At 38.1% G+C, this 18,786-nt stretch overlaps 1 protein-coding gene across 2 annotated transcripts in view; it reads left to right on the forward strand.

Annotated features, from left to right (window-relative positions):
- The window catches only part of DPYD (dihydropyrimidine dehydrogenase), a 382,796-nt gene that overhangs the window by 186,846 nt on the left and 177,164 nt on the right, over nucleotides 1-18,786 (forward strand). For both annotated transcript variants that reach the window (XM_067300877.1, XM_013961321.2), the window contains exons 12-13: nucleotides 7,979-8,163; nucleotides 17,477-17,692. In XM_067300877.1, coding sequence (XP_067156978.1) covers nucleotides 7,979-8,163; nucleotides 17,477-17,692 — 401 coding nt within the window. The remainder of the gene's footprint in view (nucleotides 1-7,978; nucleotides 8,164-17,476; nucleotides 17,693-18,786) is intronic.

An 18,786-nucleotide genomic window follows, 5' to 3' on the forward strand; every position in this document is an offset into this window, starting at 1 on the left:
CAAAATTATTTCTTGAGGAATATGTAAAGTTCATTGCAGAAGCATTCCTGTTTTGAGTATATTACTGTTGCATTTTGATTGCTTCACGCAGCCTAGGCCTTTGTCTAGACCACAACTGCACCCAGGTACTCGCAGTGCTAATTACTCAGTGCTGCCTCCTGTTGTGCAGCTATCTCAGGCTGTAAAGGTAGAGGAGAAACAGCTGGGACTCTCCAGCAAACACCCATTGCACTTGGAGATGCCTCGCTGTATAAAGAGTCTGGTATCTATGCCTTGCCTTATGGCAAGTTGCTCATGCCTTATGGCTCAGTCTAGCCCCCAGGAATCAGAGAAGAGATTTTTTTTTAATCTTTAATAGATTCATGAGTAACTCCATTGCTGGAGTTGGCTTGAATGAGAATTTTAAAAAGTTTTATCATTTTGTTTTTTTTAAACCCTCTGTTTAGAAGATCTTTGGGAAGATTTTCTAAAACCTCGGTGGTAAATCAAATATTAGCCTATCTAATCAGCGTGTTTTGTTGTGATTCGTAGGCTCTATGGTAAAGGAGTGGCTCCGCTTTCTCCCACATTCCAAACTGCTTCAGCTAAAAGTTTGAACTTACCATGTTGCTTAGTCCTGATACTGTGTTAGTCTTGCGTATTTTAGTACTCATTTGTTTGCTAAATTGGCTTGTTGCAAGTTTTTCTACAGGGACATAAAATGGGAGAGGAACAAAATCTTAGAATGAGCTGATCATGAAAGTAGGATCATTTACCTTGCAGGTGAGCAACACACCTCAGTTTCACACTGTACTTCTGGTGGAACTGCTGTTGGAATAGCAATCAAATTATAAAGAAAAAAATGCAAGAAATGTAGACATTTGTTTTGTACATTGCAAAAATGAAAAGAAACTAAGGTGTTTGGGAATAAAGTACTTATTTTGAACACCTCATTTTGGTTGCTTTTAAATCTATTTCTTGAGTAAGGTGTTCTAATGAAAGTCAAATTCATTTTGCATCACTGAGCTAGATTACAACCAAATCTCTGGTCTGTCTCAGCATGCATAACAAAAAGAAATGGAGAAAAAAAACCCAAAACAGCTTATATTTTCTTTATATTTTTTTAAAGGGAAGAACATTTTCCTATCCAAGAAATGGAGATACTCAGAACTTGACTGGACAAAGCCCTGAGCAACCTGACCTAACTTTGAACTTGGTTTGAGTTTGAAGTTGCCCCTGTTTTGAGAGGGAGGGGTGCAGAGATTTAAAGGACTCTCTTTTTTTTTTGTTAGCCCTTTGAGAGGGAGGAGGACTAGGTGACTTCCAGAGGGCCCTTCCAGCTTGAATTTGATTTTGATGATGACTCAGATTCAGGCTGATTAAATGTGTTAATTAGTGCTCATACAAAGAGTTCTATCAATTGACCTAATTTGTAAGGCACCTCCAGGAACTGAGAATACAGTATTGGTATGGGCTAGGCTAGCAGGATTTGTCCTGTTGGTTATTAATATTGTTAAATGCTGATGTGATTGATGTAAGGAAAAAAAATTACTACAAGAACAAGAAGGGTTAAAATAAGGCCTTAGCCTCAATTCAGAAAAAGTCTTCAGGACAGCCTTGACACACATGTTTAAAGTTCTGCTTAACAAGACTTAAGCACACTGCTGTCTTGAGCAGAAGTGGACCATAGATTAGAAATCTATTTCCAGTCTATTATTCTCATCAGGATGCTTCTTATTCTTGCGTAGTAACTATTAAATTTGCAGCTGAGGTTCCTTACACTCACAGTAGGTATTTAGTCTTTTTTGTTTTATTAAAATAAAATGCTAATTATGTTTTTAAGCAACAGTTCTATAAATATTCATCCTCCCATTGGGAATCATATAAATGCATCATTAATTACAAAAAAGTCAGTTTTTCTAAGTCTATTTTATGCTCAGGAAGTCGCTAATAGACAGAGCAGGAGAGTTGCCCTCTAGACTTTTAAATAAATTGGCGCTTTACTGAAACCAGTAAAAAAAATCAAATGTTTAAATCAAACTACTGGAGATAGAGGAAGAGAAAGGTTTTGCTTGTTGTTGAAAGAGATTTTGCAAGCACAAGCTGCTTTTCTCTTGCATAGCTTACCAAAGCCTTCAAGCCATCATAATTGACCCACATAAACAGCTGCAAGAAAATTTTGTACCTTCCCTCATCTTATTGCTCTTTTTCTTGGTTTGTGATTTTGGAGGCTTACAACATGAAATACCAAAACATGTACTGGCACCATTCCAAACTGCAGCTGTCCAATACATACAAATGTAATTTTGTGTATTCCCTGGTGCTGCATGCACTCAGCCTCAACATCCTATCTAACACCAGGCCAGTTGGTTTTAAGTCTGATCTTTGAATAGTCTTTTTCTTATATATTTTTTCCTGAGAAACAAAAGGGGACAACATTTTTGTACTGCAAAATTTTGCACTGTTGGTTTGTTCTGATTTTATTTATTTTTGTGTATTTCTGAAGAGAACCTGGACTTCCCATGAAGAAATCATGAAAAATGGTACAGTTGTCCAAAACACACTGCAAAACTAATGCAACATAGGGGACTGGCAATGTAAGTTTAGTTCAAAACTCCGTTTAGCAGGCAGCAGTAAAGAGGAACTATTCCCATATTCCAGAATGTTGATGAATCTTAGCATGAAAATGTCTGTTTTATTTTCCTTAAGAGATGAAAAAGGGGAATGCCAAAAATAAGCAAAATATATATATTTTTAAATTTTTGTAGTAGCTAACTGTTGCATGGTAACTGAAGGGCAAAATTTTATTTCACATTTTTGGAAATCGATCATAACTTCCAGATACCTTCCTTTAACTTTTACAGTGACTGTCATCTTGCTTGGAAACTGCAGCAGCCAAACCTTACTGGAGTACAGCTAACCCCTAGTGTAGTTCTGTGTACTGCAAAGATGAATTTTGCCCAAGTAGTTAATGATTTTATTATTTAGCCCACTCCTAGCTCGTTTTTATTTCTACGGATTCAGAAGAAGTTGCTAGGAAAAGGCGAAGAGCCTGCAGATCTCTGAATTCATAAGTGTGAAAGACATTAATGTTCCTTGTACAAATACAGAATTTCAAGTGATGTGGAGGCCAGTGAACCTGCAGAGAGCCTTGAGCTTCTTTATACAGCCTTGTCAGACAACCAGATTACTCCAGCCTCAAGTCGCTGGAGCCTTGGCTAATGAAGCTAGGAGGGTGGGAAGCCGAGCTGCAGCTGTGAGGCACCAGCTGGGGATGCCCAGCAGGGTCACCTGGTGTCTCCCTAGTAGCACAGCATCTGCCTCTCACCCACAAAATAGTTTTAGCCATTAGACTTCTTTTTAACCATTACATAACTGCAGTTTATATAGATTCAGCAGATTCCTACTGAATTAGGTAGGAGTTTTCCTGCTGAGTCATTTGGAGTAGGATTTTTCATCAAAAATAGCTTTACTGAATGAGTTTGAGTGCAACAGTTCGCACCCTGCAATGATCACCAGCTTCCAAAATCCCAAAGTGGCTTCATCATAAATTCTAAAGGCATTTTAACTTAAAGCAGAAATTCTGCTCCTTATCCAGTAGGCACCAGTACATGTTTGCTTGCGAGCCTTTTGCTGGTGACAGGCAGAAACTGAATCAGCAGCATGTGTTTTACAGGCAGCTTTCAGCAGGAGCCTCTCCCACTGTGTCAGTGGCGTCGCTTTACAGCCTGGTTCGGTCCGGGAGCAGGGTGGAGGCTGGGGGAGCAGGACTGCACCTGCCTCTGTTTCTGGGCCTTTTGACTGGGCAATGTCAGCACTGAAGCCACTGGTGCATGTGAAAGCTATAGCTTTACATTAGAGTTTAAGAAACTTACAGTATATTGTTTTTTTTCCTGAAGTAATGCTACTATTCACTGTAAAAGAAGTCTGTAAGATGGATATCAAAAATAACATTAATGAGCTACTAAAGCCAAAATTACAGGAACTTATGAAATTGGTTAAACATAAAAACCATTAAACTGTTTATTGAAGCTTCACAGATATACTGCAGTTAATGAGCATTTCTGCTATTTAAATAAGCCCAAATTGAACACACATTACATGGATACATAATTAGTCATGGCAGTCAAACACACACAGACTCACTGTTAAAGCTTTATTTGAGGAATCTTTTCCATTTGATTTGTTTTGTTAATTAAAATATTTTTTCTGTATTCACTTATGTTTTAATATTGTTTTTGCAAGTGCTATAATTTGCTGCTGCTTTTCCATTTGTGTTTATTTGCTCTGTGAAGATAGCAAATGTGGAATATATATTCAGTACTGTTGCTTTTCTTTGTTGTTTTTTGTGTTAGCATTACTTGATAGCATTAGAATAATTCAATTGTATGCTGTTGTTCATCCAAAAGGATTCTTTCAAATTATATATAATATCTCATCAGGATATGGAGGAGAATGCAGCACAGCCACAAGGTTGTACTTTGAATTTTCAAGAGAAAAGCTGTATTAGTTTTAAACTTTAAAGTGTGTGAGGGTGCAGAGATTTAAAGGACTCTTTTTTTTTTTTTTTTTTTGTTAGCCCTATATTAAATCATACACCAGCGAGAAAACAGAGGATCTTGTTTGCGTATTGTTCAGTGTCAAATGGCTGGCAGTTCAGAGAACTGATATTCAGGGTCACCTCCTTTTGGACTCATATTTGGCTCTCAGAATCTCTCTCACCCTTGAAGAGGCAGAGAAGATACTCATGTTCTTCAAGACCTATGTTCTCCCCTTCTGCCTACAGGCAGTCTGGAAAGTGGTCCCTTCAGCCTCTCTGTTGCACTGGATCCAAACTATGAGGACATTAGCAATTCTTATAGAAATGCTTTTAAATCATGCTCTTATTTCTTCTTATCTAAACCTTGGAGGTTATAAGAAAGACAGAAGAAAATAGCCTCTGGATACCATGTCGACCTTGCCACAAGGGAAATGTTCTTTCCCAATTGTAAAAATAGAGATGGGGCAAACAAATTCCCAGTCCCTGGGGAGATGTTTCAAGTGGAGTATGTGGGGCATTCTTTGCACTCAAAAACCTTTTGGTAGAATTATGTCTGAACAGCTATTTTAACACAAAACAATTCTCAGATAGGTTTGAGGAATGTAGTAGGTGCAGGATACCAGAGGTAATACCGTATTTTTCCACAAGATTAAATTAAGTAGTCAAAACTTCCAGTTTTACATCATTTCGTCTGAAAAACTACATCTGCAATAGCATGTTGCTCTCTAACACCTTTCTTTACCGTGGCTCAGTACTGTCTCAGAGAAACAAAGTCATCTATTAAATCCCGAATATGAAATCCTGAAGCACCGAGTTTTCCTCAGGGGGGCTTCCGAACAGGTCTTTACAAGCCTGTACGTATTTAGCTTGTGAGAACTGTCTAGACCACATGCTGAGATGGTACCACTGCATGCAAGAAGTTATCCTATATATGACAAATATAAGATGATCAAAAGTCTTCTTGAAGTACAGACAGTCTGAGATACAAAGAGAAAGTTAATGTATTGATTTATAAATATTACTGAAATATTCATAGTAAAGCTACTATCAGCCAGTATCAGCACTTTCCTTAAAAACCCTCATTTTCTACATTAAAAAATGTCTCAATCTGAAGGTTGTGTTTGGTATGATCTTTCAGTAACTTAAGTATTTTTAAAGGAAAACAGTTCTTGAATTTTTGATTGTGTTACTAGGCAGATATTATTGTTGCCGAGTTAAGCCAAAAATGTGTGCAGGGTTGGGGGGATTATGCAAGCAGTAGGTCTTGAAAATAGATTAAATACTTCTGGTGGAAAACCTGCTACAGTCTTTCCCCTTGCAAATAAGTGGCTGAACATGCATAGTATTTGTTTTCATTATATCTTGTCTAAACATCGATTTCCTAGCTCATAGAGCTTTAAAATATTAACTTCTGGACTGCAGTTCAGCTGCTGCTGTGCCTGTGAATTTTAAGAGTGCTAATGATGTGGAGTTCTAGGTCCAAACCATCTTCTGCTATTCTGGATTCTGAACCAGTTGCAAAAGCACTTTGGATTTGAGTCCTGTGTTTATTTGTATGCTGATGGTGAGAATGCGAGCATGGGTGGGACAAGTAGCTGACAGTGTCTGCCTTTCTTCCCGTTTTATTGTTTTGCCGCTGATTCTACACAGCCCTCCACTTTGAAACACTCTTGTTATGTTTGATTTGGAGATGAAGGGAGCTACAGAGCCTGGGAAGAAAATTCCATCATGACAATATGCAAGAAAGATGTGTTTCAAGCTTGCTGTATGCTTGAGCGTGCATTTGGGCAATACTGGGAGTTTGCGCTTGTATTAGTGTGAGAGACATATTCTTGTCTTAGGCTAACAGGTTTCTCTTTACATGTATGACAGCACAACTACATCAGTTTAATTGACCTTGGCAATCTGCATCTGCTAGTGGTATGTCCCTGAGGGACACTGCAATTTTAAGCTGCATTTTATTGTAGAATCTTCTGTTCCTGTAGAGTTAAAGCTATATAAAAATAACTCATTTTGATACATCGCATCAAGATTTGCTAAAAGTATTTTAAAATGTGATCCTCATTATGAAACTGCATTAAAGTGTCTTGTGATTATAAAGGTAATTTTAATATTAAAGTTAAAAAGCAAACAATAAAGCAAAATTTTGCGTAATAAAAATCATGTTAATATAGCAGTAAGATTACTTTTTTCTGAGCAATTTATTTGTATTTAATCCCATTTGTTTACTTCCATGCAGTATAAAAATTTTTAATCTATTTTTACATTTACAATCTTTGTGAGAACAGTATTAGTTCATGTGTAGAGTGCCTATATATGCTGTTTTCTAACATGAGAAATGAAGATCTGTTAAGGAATGTTTTACAAGAATTTAGAAACTTCAGTGAAATAAAGATAGAAAAGATACTGTCTTCATGTAAGCCTTTTATTTTGATTGTTGACCCTTTTTGTGTTTTTATAATTTTATTTTTAATATAGGTAACAAGTTTCAAAGTGAGCCCTACTTTCAGAAAATTCAGAGTTTAAATATTAAGTCAGAATGTTTTTGAGTTACTAAAATGTATCTTTTTCAGAATTACTTTTTGTTAAAACCATCATACTTTGTCAAAGCCAAAATTTTGTTAGCATAACATTTCCCAGTGGGAAAATGTTACATCTGAAAATTTTCAATCAGCTGTAATAATCACATGTCAAAAAGTAGCAGAGTATCAGTTCTGTTGTGAGAGTTAATAAATGCAGGAAGTAAATTCTAGCGAACTAAACAAATTTCAAGAAATTATGTCAGAAACATTCCTTTTCAGTTTTAAATTTCAAAAGTATGCTGTATATTAAGATTCACAAGAGTTTATGATAGTTTACCCAAGAGAAAAGCGCTTTGATATTGTAAGTGCAGTACAAAGCTATGAGTGGAAGGAAATTACTTTTTCATTGTTAGTACTGTTCAGTAATAGGATTTTCAGAAGTGTTCACCATCAACTGGACTTTTCCCCTGGCAAATGAATAGTACCACTGAAAATGACTTTGTGAATTCTGGCTTCTGGGATATACAGTTTGTTCTCAGGGAGTGACCAAAAGACTATTAAAACCCATTATTTCTTGTGCCTGTGCTGAGTCAGTCACTTCTCATGACATTTGTGTGCATTTATTTTATACATAAGTCTGGCTTTGCAGACACATAGGAGTTGGTTACTTTTCTGCTATTTTTGAAGAGCCATTCCATGTAATAGATGTTGTTGTTCTGTCTGAGTCCTGTTAGTAATTACATACCTCCATTAGCTCAAAGGTGTCCATGTATATAAAAGAATTTTTAATTTCTGTTGTAAATTCACATTTAAGTAAGTGAAAGAATTAGGACATGGAACTGCTTTTCTAATTGTTAATCAGTGTATAGTTGACAGATTTTAGAAACAGGTTTTTTCTTTCCTCTATTAATTTTTTTTTCTTTCGCTTTAATTACAGTCAGAGAAGCCATGACACCTGTCAAGTTTAATAGATGGGGTCTCCCTGAAGTAGATCCAGAAACTATGCAAACAAGTGAACCCTGGGTGTTTGCAGGTGGTGACATTGGTGGTCTTGCTAACACTACTGTGGAATCAGTAAATGATGGAAAACAAGCTTCCTGGTACATGCACAGATACATACAGGTGATTTTATTTTCCTCTTTCCAGTTGTCTGCTTTTAGATTTTTTTTTTCTGATTATTAAGATAATTGTTATTGGTTTCTAGATTAAGTATACATGTTTTGAGCAACTCATACCTTAGATTATCTGGTGGTTTGTACATTACAGTTCCATTCAACTGAAAAATTAAAACTCTGTGCGTATAAACACACCCTTGATTTTGGATAGTTAAACCCAGCTTTCTTATATTATCTTAACCTTGTTTAAATCCTAACAACATTTTTTTGCCCCCCAACTCTGGATTCCACTCAAGGGTAGTAAGCATTCCTGCACAATATACAGTGTCAGTAGAAATCCTAATTGGATAATTGGGAGAAAAACCCAGCTCATTAGTTTTAAAAAAATAAAATCTCTCAACAGTGTAAAGTAAAGTAATAATTAAATACTGCCAGGGTTCTTACCTAGGGAAGGTATTTATTAGTATTTTTAGAGTGCAAGCATACTAACAATTTACAGAACACTCACAACTGCTACACTGAAACTGAAGTTTATCTGACGAGACTGATGAACTGGACACAAAAGCCAGGCAAAAAAATAAACAGTGTGTACAGGAAGGAAAATGAGGCAAAGAAGTGTTTACCTGAGAAATGGAAATTTAGGGGATATAGATTTGAACAACCTGGTAACTTCATTTTCCCTTTCTGTGCTCTGGCACATGGCTGACTGAGAACTGTTATCTCTGCTTGCCCTAACTTTATTCTAGTTTAAGAACGAGCATAGAGTAAATCTAGAGAAGGTGCAGAGGAACCTCCAGAGACCAGAGACACAGCCTATGTGTGGAGAACCAGCTGACAAAGAGTGTGTTCCTAGTGCAAGGAACTTTTTAGAAACATGATACATGATTCATTCTCCCACAAAAAGAGATTTGAACAACTGAAGTTGGGACTGTAACAGCTCGATGTCTTTCTCCCCCATCCATCTGCTCAAAGCCTCTCTGATTGCATGTTTGTGCAATTTCATGCTGTTGAGGTCTGATTTCACGTCCTAAAAATACTTCAACTGAAAGCTTGTTGTTAGTATCCGTGCATATTTTTTCTCACTTATTCTAAAGCACTGTTTGTGTCCTGCCTTCTTAGACCCTATGAAAATGCTGAGTGTGAAACATCTTTAATCCCTGACCTGCTTGCTTAATTTCTCAGTGCACAGTGAAGCTGGTGGCTCTGTGACGGGGGGAGAAGGGGGTGTCTTCTCCTTTTTGCCTCCTTCCTCTTTAACCTCTAGAAACATATACATCACTTTTAAAAACCTCCTTTATAATGTTGCTTCCTCCTCAAAGCTTGCTTTTTTTCCTCTGGAAGGTATTGAATAGTTTGGAAGAAATCTGAATAGTCATGGCTTGAGAATTAGAATTTTAAATCAAGGAAGCTTGATATTAGAATATATCTGTTACCTTTTGCAGGTTTCAAGACAGCTTATTCGACCTTACAGTCTCACCAGGAAGCTAATGGGAAAGCCTTACAGCAGTCTTCGCAGGAAAGTTTCCAAATGTCAAGTGTCACCTTTCCAGCTGTTAGATGAATGGGCAGCCAAGGGGCATTTATTTGGATGTGCAGCCCTTGTAAAATCTGGTTGCTGTGGTGGAGAGCACTGTAATTTGGCAATTCACCTTACCAGTGTTTGGACCCAGTAGAGATTTTTGTGACCGCATAAAGGTTTAATTTTTAAAGTTGTGGCTTAAGAGGAAGATCATGTTACCGTGATATTTATAGGGGTAGTGTATGTCGGTATGCATGTGTGTGTGTTTGTGTGCATATGTGTTCATTCCACAGCCTGGTATTGTGGAAGCTTCTGTTATCAAACGAAAAAACTTGTGAAGTACCTTGTTTTCTCTCTGCTGCAAGATTCTAAGTCAAGTGACCTTGTTGCAGTCTCCGTATTTGAATTGAGGTCACATTAGATTTTAAATAAATACATTGATTCCATCCATGCATTTGCATTTTAGCTATAGAAATAAGTACCCATTTCTAAAATCACTGACTGTCTTAGCGCTGCTATCTATAAGTAATACAGTCAGTCTTTGGCAAAATAAAAATAGTCCATAATACTTCTCAACCAACCCAAGACCATGTCAAAGACTGAAACTCAAAAACACTATCCCAGCTACTTGCTGAATGCACTTTGTACACTCCTCCTGTTTCAACCTACTCCAGGCAAAAGGCTAAGCAACAGATGGGCTTGATATGTGCCCTGAAACTCCAGTCATTTCAAGTTCTGGCATGTGGTCAAGCGAAGCATAAGATCCAGACTCAAGGACTCTCCAACAGAAATGCCTTATGTTCAAAAATGGGAATTATTTTCAGAAGCTTCTTGGCTGCTCTTACGTTGGAAAATTTCCATCATTAGTTGCCTAAATATCTCCTGACTCTTGACATTTTCCTCCTGCTCTGCTAAGCATGGATTCATCTCAGATATTGTTGCCTGCAGCTGTGTGTCAGGTTAGTTTCTATAAACATGACCAGTCAAAGCCTAACCAAGGACAGCTCAGTAGAACTTATTCCAAAATACAATCAGTCTTCCTAGAACAGTTCTTTGCAAGTAGATAGAGATTCAAACAGAATCAACCCAATTTGTGCAGCTGTCTACTATTCAGAAAGTCTTTCATGATTCAACCTTTTTTGTCATTCCATGAACTTGTGATGTGAAGATTTCCATAAATTAATCTTCATGATTTATTTAGTTTGTGGATTGTAATGGCCTGCACCTTTGTCCAGCATTGACATTATGATATTGGGCAGAAGCAATATAGGCTGCTGTTCTCTATTATGTCTCAGTTACCACCCATCAGGTATGAGAAACCATTTTTTTGATCAGTGAATGGGATTTAATAATGTAATAGTTGTATTCAGGGTAATTCACAATTACTACAGGACTAACATCTAATTTCCTATGCCTGCCTTTGAGAGCAAAGGCAGCTCATCACAAATCTTCCAGTTTTTTCTTTGTGGATAGCTGTGCCAGCCTTGATGCTTCATTTCTGCTCTATTCATACACTTGCTATATTCACACCTGTGGAATGTTTTTCTGATATCTGACAGTCAAGCTGCCATCTTCTTCTCACTAAAATCCCTCTTATGAAGCCACTTTCCTCTCTTGGTTACAGTAAGACTTCTATCTTTTGTTTTCTGTGATCTCTCCAGTATGGCCAGTTTCTTCTGTATTTCTTCTAGACTTAAACATACACGATGACCTTAAAGAACACAGGGCTGGATCCTCAACTGATAGAGCACTTCACTAAGATGTTACACAGTATGAATTTTGAGTGCATCACTGTATTACTTTGAAACATTATTGTGCAATTTATTTTTTTATTTATGCTTTCAATATATGTGTTTAGTATCTGAAGAGTATGATTGCTGATTCTTTTATGGAGGTTGACCATTCTCATGTATTCCTCTAGGCATGCATGAATGTACATTATAATCAATACCAGAAATGCGTGGTTCCCAGGTTGAAGCTGTTAGTTATGGTTGTCTGCTTCTTTTCAGGATAGCTGAAGGAAAAATTGAATGCCCTTTTGTTTAGCTAGAACAATGTGTGAGACACTAGCATGGAGACAAGTAATAAAACACCATTTTTCAAAAAGGTGGACTGAATGCAATTTAGGAAACCTGGAATTTTAGTTGTTTACCACTGAGTAGGCAACACACCTGTTCCAGAAATGGAAAGCCAGGAAGGAAGTTAGAAAATCTCTACAACAGTGACTGTGAGACAGACAGCTTAGAAAGAGAGCTTAGGGGCCAAACCATTGCCTGGAGAGAGGACTTGCAACTGTGAACTATTAAATTGTCTCCTATTAGATTTCTACTGCGCTTAGGAAAACATGGCTCTCTGTGTGTTTCTGTAAAGAAATGAGCAAAATAAAAAGCCCCATGGTTGTATCAAATATACTCCTTCATCTGTTGTCTTCATCATGGAAAAAGCCGTCATGAGAAGATACCAAATGCTGACTAACCACTTGTATCAGAAAGAGTAGCAGTATAGTGTTAATTTACATCTCTGGGCAATAGTAGTTTACTAAATCTTCCTTCATAAATATATTATTTTAGAGAGAATACGTGAATTTTCACAAAACTTATTGAAGATTCTTGAAGAATCTAGAGGCCAGGGATAATATAATGCAATGCAATACAATTTTACTTTGAATAGTGTCTTTCATACAAAATACTTCCCTGACAGACAGTCAGAAGTGCTGCAATGGATTGATACAGACTTCTTAGGAAGGATGAACCAGGAAGGTGAGGAGGGGGAGTTACCCTTTCTGTGAGAGAGCAGCTGGAATGTGTGGAGCTTTGCCTTGGGATGGAGGATGAGCCAGCTGAGAGTTTACGGGTTAGGATTAGAGGGTGGACATAGGATGGCATTGTGGTGGGTGTCTGCTACAGACCACCTCATCAGGAGGAAGTAGATGAGGCCTTCTTCAGAAAACTGGAAGAAGCTTCACATTCACAGGCCCTGATTCTCATGGGGGACTTTAACTACCCCAGTATCTGCTGGAAGGGCAGCACAGCAGAGCACAAGCAGCACAGGTTTCTGGAGTGCACTGATGTTTGCTTCCTGACACAGGTGATCAAGGATCTGATAAGAGAATGTCCTCTGCTGGACTTGATACTTACAAACAAGGAAGAAATAGTCAGGGATGTGAAGGTCATGGCAGCCTTGGCTGCAGTGACCACGAGATGGTGGAGTTCAGGATCCTGAGTGGAGGGAACAAGTTAAATATCAGGATCATGGCCCTGAACTTCAGGAGAACAGACTTTAGCCTGTTCAGGGACCTGCTCAGAAGAATCCTATGTGATATGGTTCGGAGAGAAGAAGGGTCCAGGAGAGCTGGTTGATTTTGAAGGATCGCCTCCTTCAAGCTTAAGAACGGCCTCTCCTGGCACGCAGGAAGTCAAGCAAAGGCAGCAGGAGGCTTGCTTGGATGAAGTTGTTCCTGACAAAAGTAAAACAAAAAAAGGAAGGATGCAAGAGGCAGAAGCAGGGACAATGATCCAGGAGAAATATAGAGACACTAAGTGTGCAGGGATGGGGTTAGGAAAGCGAAAGCCCACCTGGAGCTGAATCTGATGAGGGATGTGAAGCGCAACAAGTGAGGCTTCTACAGATATGTCAGCAGCAAAAGGAAGACTAGCAAAAATATGGGCCCGCTCCTGAATGCAGCAGGGGACCTCATGACAAAGAACATGGAGAAGGCCAAGGTACTCAATGTCTTCTTCACCTCTGTCTTTACTGATAAGATTTGCCTTCATGAATCCTAGGCTCTTGAGACCAGTGGGAAAGTCTGGAGCAATAAAGACTTAACCCTCAGTAGAGGAGGATCAAGTTAGGGAATATTTAAACAAATTGAACATAAACAAGTTCATGGGACCTGATGAGTTGCACCCACAAGTGCTGAGGGAGCTGGCTGTTGTCATGGTGAGGTCACTCTCAATTATCTTTGAAAGTTCTTTGGTGATTGGGGAGGGTTCCTGAGGACTTGAAGATAGTATCCAGTGAAGGGACAAGAGGCAATGGGCACAAACTGAAATACAGGGAATTCCACTGTGAACACTGGCACAGGTTGCCCAGAGAGCTTGTAGAGTCTCTGTCCTTGGAGATATTCAAAACCCGACTGGACGCAGCCCTGAGCAACCTGCTCTAGGTGATCCTGCTTTGACCAGGGGGGTTGGGCTAAACAATCTCCACGGGTCCCTTCCAACCTCAGCGAGTATGTGATTCTGCATGAAATAACATCATTGCAAAGTTAAAAAAATGGATAATAGGAGATAGGACAGAAGAAGTGCAAGCAAGAGAAAAAGGATATGTTTCAACATAAGATGTAAAAAGAGAGAAAACAGGAGTAAGATGAAAGCACTCAGGAAAACTGTTCCAAACAACAGCATTTGAAGAGAAGGCCCTCTGTGAAAAATAACAGTAATAAAACTACTCACTTTTATAGTCCTGTCTCTGTTAAAGGCACCAAAACAGAGTTAGGTCATATTGTTGTGGTCAAATATTTCCTCTACCTAAAGAAAATGAAAGCCACAAATTGCATCAGGTTTAAAGCTCAGTTCCTGTCTCTCAGCCCTGCACTAGAGGCTGCTTTTGCCTGTAGGTGTATCCCAGTTAGAATAAGGCTGGGCCACTACATACAAAATGCTGGGAATTTTTTACCACCCTGTTCCAGTGTCCAAAGAAAGGCGGTGACTGGAACAATAAGTACCTGCAATATTGTTAGCTCAGCTGGTTGGCACCAAATTAGAGAAGGAATGGGCCATACTTTTTGTTCTCTGTTTTTAAAGATCAAGGGAAGAGTTATTATAAATAAACTCTTGCCTGCAGGCTTTCTTTTCCTATTTGTGCGATGTCAGAAAAATCCTTCATTATAAAGATTATTTTGCTTTTAGGAACCTATAAAACATTTTAGTTTGTTGAAAGAGTTTTGCTCTGTAGAAAACAACACATCAGGGCTTAGTAAATTTATTTCTCTTATAAGCATTGTGCTGAAAGGACAAACTAACAAAAAATAAATAGGGCAAAAAGGGAAGTGATATGAAGGAGGAAGATAAATCTGCAAGGAAATATAGCCACTGGCTATTGAACCTTCAGCTGCATCCTGCCCGTGTTTGTTTTTAAAGACTTGGTTTGTTCTATTGAATTCTCTCTTTTTTCTCCTTTCCCTACCAGCTGTATCCTAGTCCCCCCATCATTAACAAATCTTTAAGACTGGCCCACCCTGTGTTCCTCACTGTGTCTAGGTGCAGTTGTTTCTGTTTCTGTTTTTTGTGCAGGTAGTGTGGAGCGAGGTGCAGAGAACCTGCCTTGTGCTCCTGGGAAAGTGACTGCAAGAATTCCAAGGGCCAGGAAGATGTGGCCTGTCTGGAAATGTTTTGGGAAGTGGCTTACTACCAGTTTGCATGATGGTGGCATACAGCAAAGAATTTTTTGTATGGGTGGATTTTTATTTTTGTGTGCATTCAGTTACCAAGTACAAAAAGTCTTTCATCGATCTAGGGGTTTTTTTTGCCTGGCATAGGATTTATTTATATTTAATCATAGAAAGCTCATTTTGGGTCTCTAGTTAAGATTCACTTGAAACAAGACTCATTTCAGGTCAGAACAGCTTTTGAAGGTTAAATTACCCAGCCAGGGAAAAGAAACAGTACAATGTAACTTAAGCTGCATATTAAGTTCTTACCTATATCCATCTATAGCAATCAGTATTTACAGAGATAAAATGAACAGTTTGTGAGCAATCCACGGACTTAAATACATTCAAAGACAACATTTGAACAGTTCTGGATAGCAAACAAATTAACAAATAACTGCTTTTAAAAGGGAAAATTAAGTTTGTTACTCGTGTGCTCATAGAGTAGAGTTGGCCAAAAGCTTTTCCATAAGTCTGTCTTTCCTCTCACTCTTACAGAATCAAAATCAAAGAGTTCATAAACTAATTTTGCTTTCAGCAGATCTCCCAACTTCAAAATGTGGAGGGAAAAAATGCTAATGTATTTAAAATGCCTTAATTTCAATCTTGTGAACCAGGAAGTTCTATTAAACATTTTCCAGTCAAAATTTTAAGAAAGACTGAAAAATGTTAATAGAGTGAAATCAAAACCAAAATAAACTAAATGCAGTACTTCAAAAAAATTTTTTGGATTTGTCAGCTAACGAAAGCTTTTGAGATTTAGAATGTGGGGATTTTGTTTGTCTAGGAACTCAGATTCTTGTGGAGTGAGAAAACAGTCCTGTAGAGCAGGACACGCAGGAAGCAGTGAGTGACTTAGAAATGGGGGAATGTCTGTCTTTTTGTAAACTAGCTGCATTTGCTGCTAGTTGGAAGAGGTCATGATGCTGAAGGGAGTTTGGTCCCAAGTGGTAGAGATCTTTTAAAATTAACTCCTCTCAAAATTTCCATCATTTAGGACACATTCAGGTTCTCATAATTTAGGCTAGTGTAATTCCGCTACTTTCACTCCTTTTACAGTATCAGAAAAGTTGGCCCCAAAATGTATCCTCTCTGTACAAGGAATCAAAGAGCTGAGGCCTTAATCTGAGATGTGAATCCAGGCAGTCCTGCACAAAAAAAAGCAAGTGAACTCTCACATTCTAAACCAATCTAAGTATCAAAAGACATTAAAAACAACAACAAAAACATCCTCACGCCCTCCATACTCATTAGTTTTCCAAGATAAAATGAAGTAAATAAATTATTCAAAAAAAAAAAAATCAGATGGCAATTTGTTAAGTGGCTGAGGTTTTTCTCTACTATGGAAAATCTTCCCCACACATATAGTAGTGCTTCTTTTTGTGCTGCTGAAAAAATCTTTTTACAGCTAGAAGGAAGTGCTGTGATTTTATGGTGGGATTTTCCAGGAATACAGTCTGTATGGCTTCTCTGTATTAGAAATTCCTGCTTCATTTCTTTGCACTTTTATTGACTCAAACATCTGAGTGAGCAAAGATTTTAATTCTACCTACCACAGCCTGTTTAGGATGTTTTTCAGCATCCATACATGCAAAAGGATTCTTTCTCTACAATTTTTACAGTATTAGATAAAGCATTTACACTAAAAGCATTTCCCTTTGACTTTCAAGAGAAAAGGCTGAGATACTATCTTTAAATTAGAAAGCAAAAGTGACTTTAGTGTTTCCTGTCATAAAGTGTATGTTCTTCTTTGATCCCAAATCAGAGCCTAATTTTTGTTATCCTTGAAATATTCATATTGAATAATAGTTGTGCATATATTGATAAGTATCCTATTGTATAGGCTACATAAAATCTTAAAAAAGAAGGGGGGAAAAGTGCAGAGTCCTCAAAGCCTACTGAGTCAAGGATGTCAGGCTGCTGAGTGATCCTTCACATGGCCACTGTCCTTCATTTTCTACAAGTCCCTACACTTCTGACTGGTTGGACTCAGGGAAGAACACTAGAAAGGGTCTTTCTGTCCATGCCCTGGTTTTTACCTCTCTACTACTGGCTACTGTAGGGGACAGAACTGGTTATTCGGAATAGTCAAACAAACCTTTGGACTGAACTAGACTAGTGATACACACTATGAAATAACTGTTTCATTATTATTGTTCAGTTATTTCCGGCATGGCTTAATATTTCAGCACAAATGCCATTTGGACAGATGTTCAATATATGAGTATTCTACATATTTTGCTGGTTTGAAAACTTACAAAATACTTGAACTTTTGCGTTATTATATACAAATGATTCCCTTATCAGGGCTAACAGTAAATTATATAAAAATGAATAAGCAAAAATTATTATTATTATTATTTTTTACAGTCTTTATATGGTGCTGCTGTTTCCACTACTCCAGAACTACCGCTCTTCTATACCCCTATCGATTTAGTAGACATCAGTGTAGAAATGGCTGGACTGAAGTTTCCAAATCCTTTTGGTCTTGCCAGTGCAACTCCCACTACTAGTTCTTCAATGATTCGAAGAGCTTTTGAAGCTGGATGGGGCTTCTCTGTCACTAAAACATTCTCCCTGGATAAGGTAAGGAAATATTTTAAGGCATATTTAGCATTTAGCCATTTCTTTGTATATTTGAAAAATCTGTGTGTTTTGGGAATGTCACTATTAGATCCAGCTAGCAAAAGGACAGCAGGGAAGGGTATGATGCACCATGTAGATGAAATAATCTTTAAGGTTGCAATAGTGCAATGAAATGGTAACACAATTTCTGGTTTTGTTTGCTATTAAAGCATATACACTCTTCCCTTTTATTCCACAGTCCAATATTAGTCAGCTAGGGGTTTTTTTAAGTATTGCAGTAAAAATGTTTTCTAAGAGGGATCTGAATGCAAAAGAATGAGTAACAGCTTTGTCAAGCAACTCATGAAGGTGCCAAGGACTGTCAAGCCATTGAAACTGAGGTGCAACCACAGTGTGGTAATGTAGGTGTGACTTTGAGGCTGGATGGTTAGTGGAACAGAAAGATGGAGGCAACATAAAACAAGACAGTGAAGGGGAGAGCAATTCTGCTAAAGGCTTGTAATACAGTGAAATGAAGGTTCGGTAAGATGTTGTGGAGGAACAACAGTGAGAAGAGAGAGCCTTGAGGACTGTGGCTCAGAGTGACCCCAAAAACTAAAATCTCAAATCATTTTGTGTAGACTGGAAGTGGATAATGGATTGTTGGGCCAGAAGTTTGCATTCAGGATGGGATTCCTGTTACTGCATGCAAAATGGCAGAATGAGGTTCTGAACAAGAGGTTTTGACAGTAAAGGAAGGGGACAATTTCGAGAAAAGTAAAGAAACAGCATTTGAGTTGAGACATGGCTTTGTGGGGAGAGAAACAGGATCAAAGATAAATGCTTGGGCATAGGCGTGAGTAACAGTGTGAATGATGGTGATGTGATGTCAGTCAGTGACAAGCAGTGGCATGGACTGAAGAGAGCTTTTGCGATGAATTTGGAAACAAGGGGCTGCATCCTTTTATTCTTGGCCCAGAGCTGAGATGTAAAATTAGACTGATAGATGGAGACCTTATCAGGAGACTAAAGGTAGATTTGTTAATCTACCACCTGTACATAGGTAAGTACCCTAAGTGAATTAGTACCATAGTGAATTACCTACAGAGGGTAGC

Source organism: Apteryx mantelli, chromosome 8 (genome assembly GCF_036417845.1).
Source record: "Apteryx mantelli isolate bAptMan1 chromosome 8, bAptMan1.hap1, whole genome shotgun sequence".
Lineage (NCBI taxonomy): Eukaryota > Metazoa > Chordata > Aves > Apterygiformes > Apterygidae > Apteryx > Apteryx mantelli.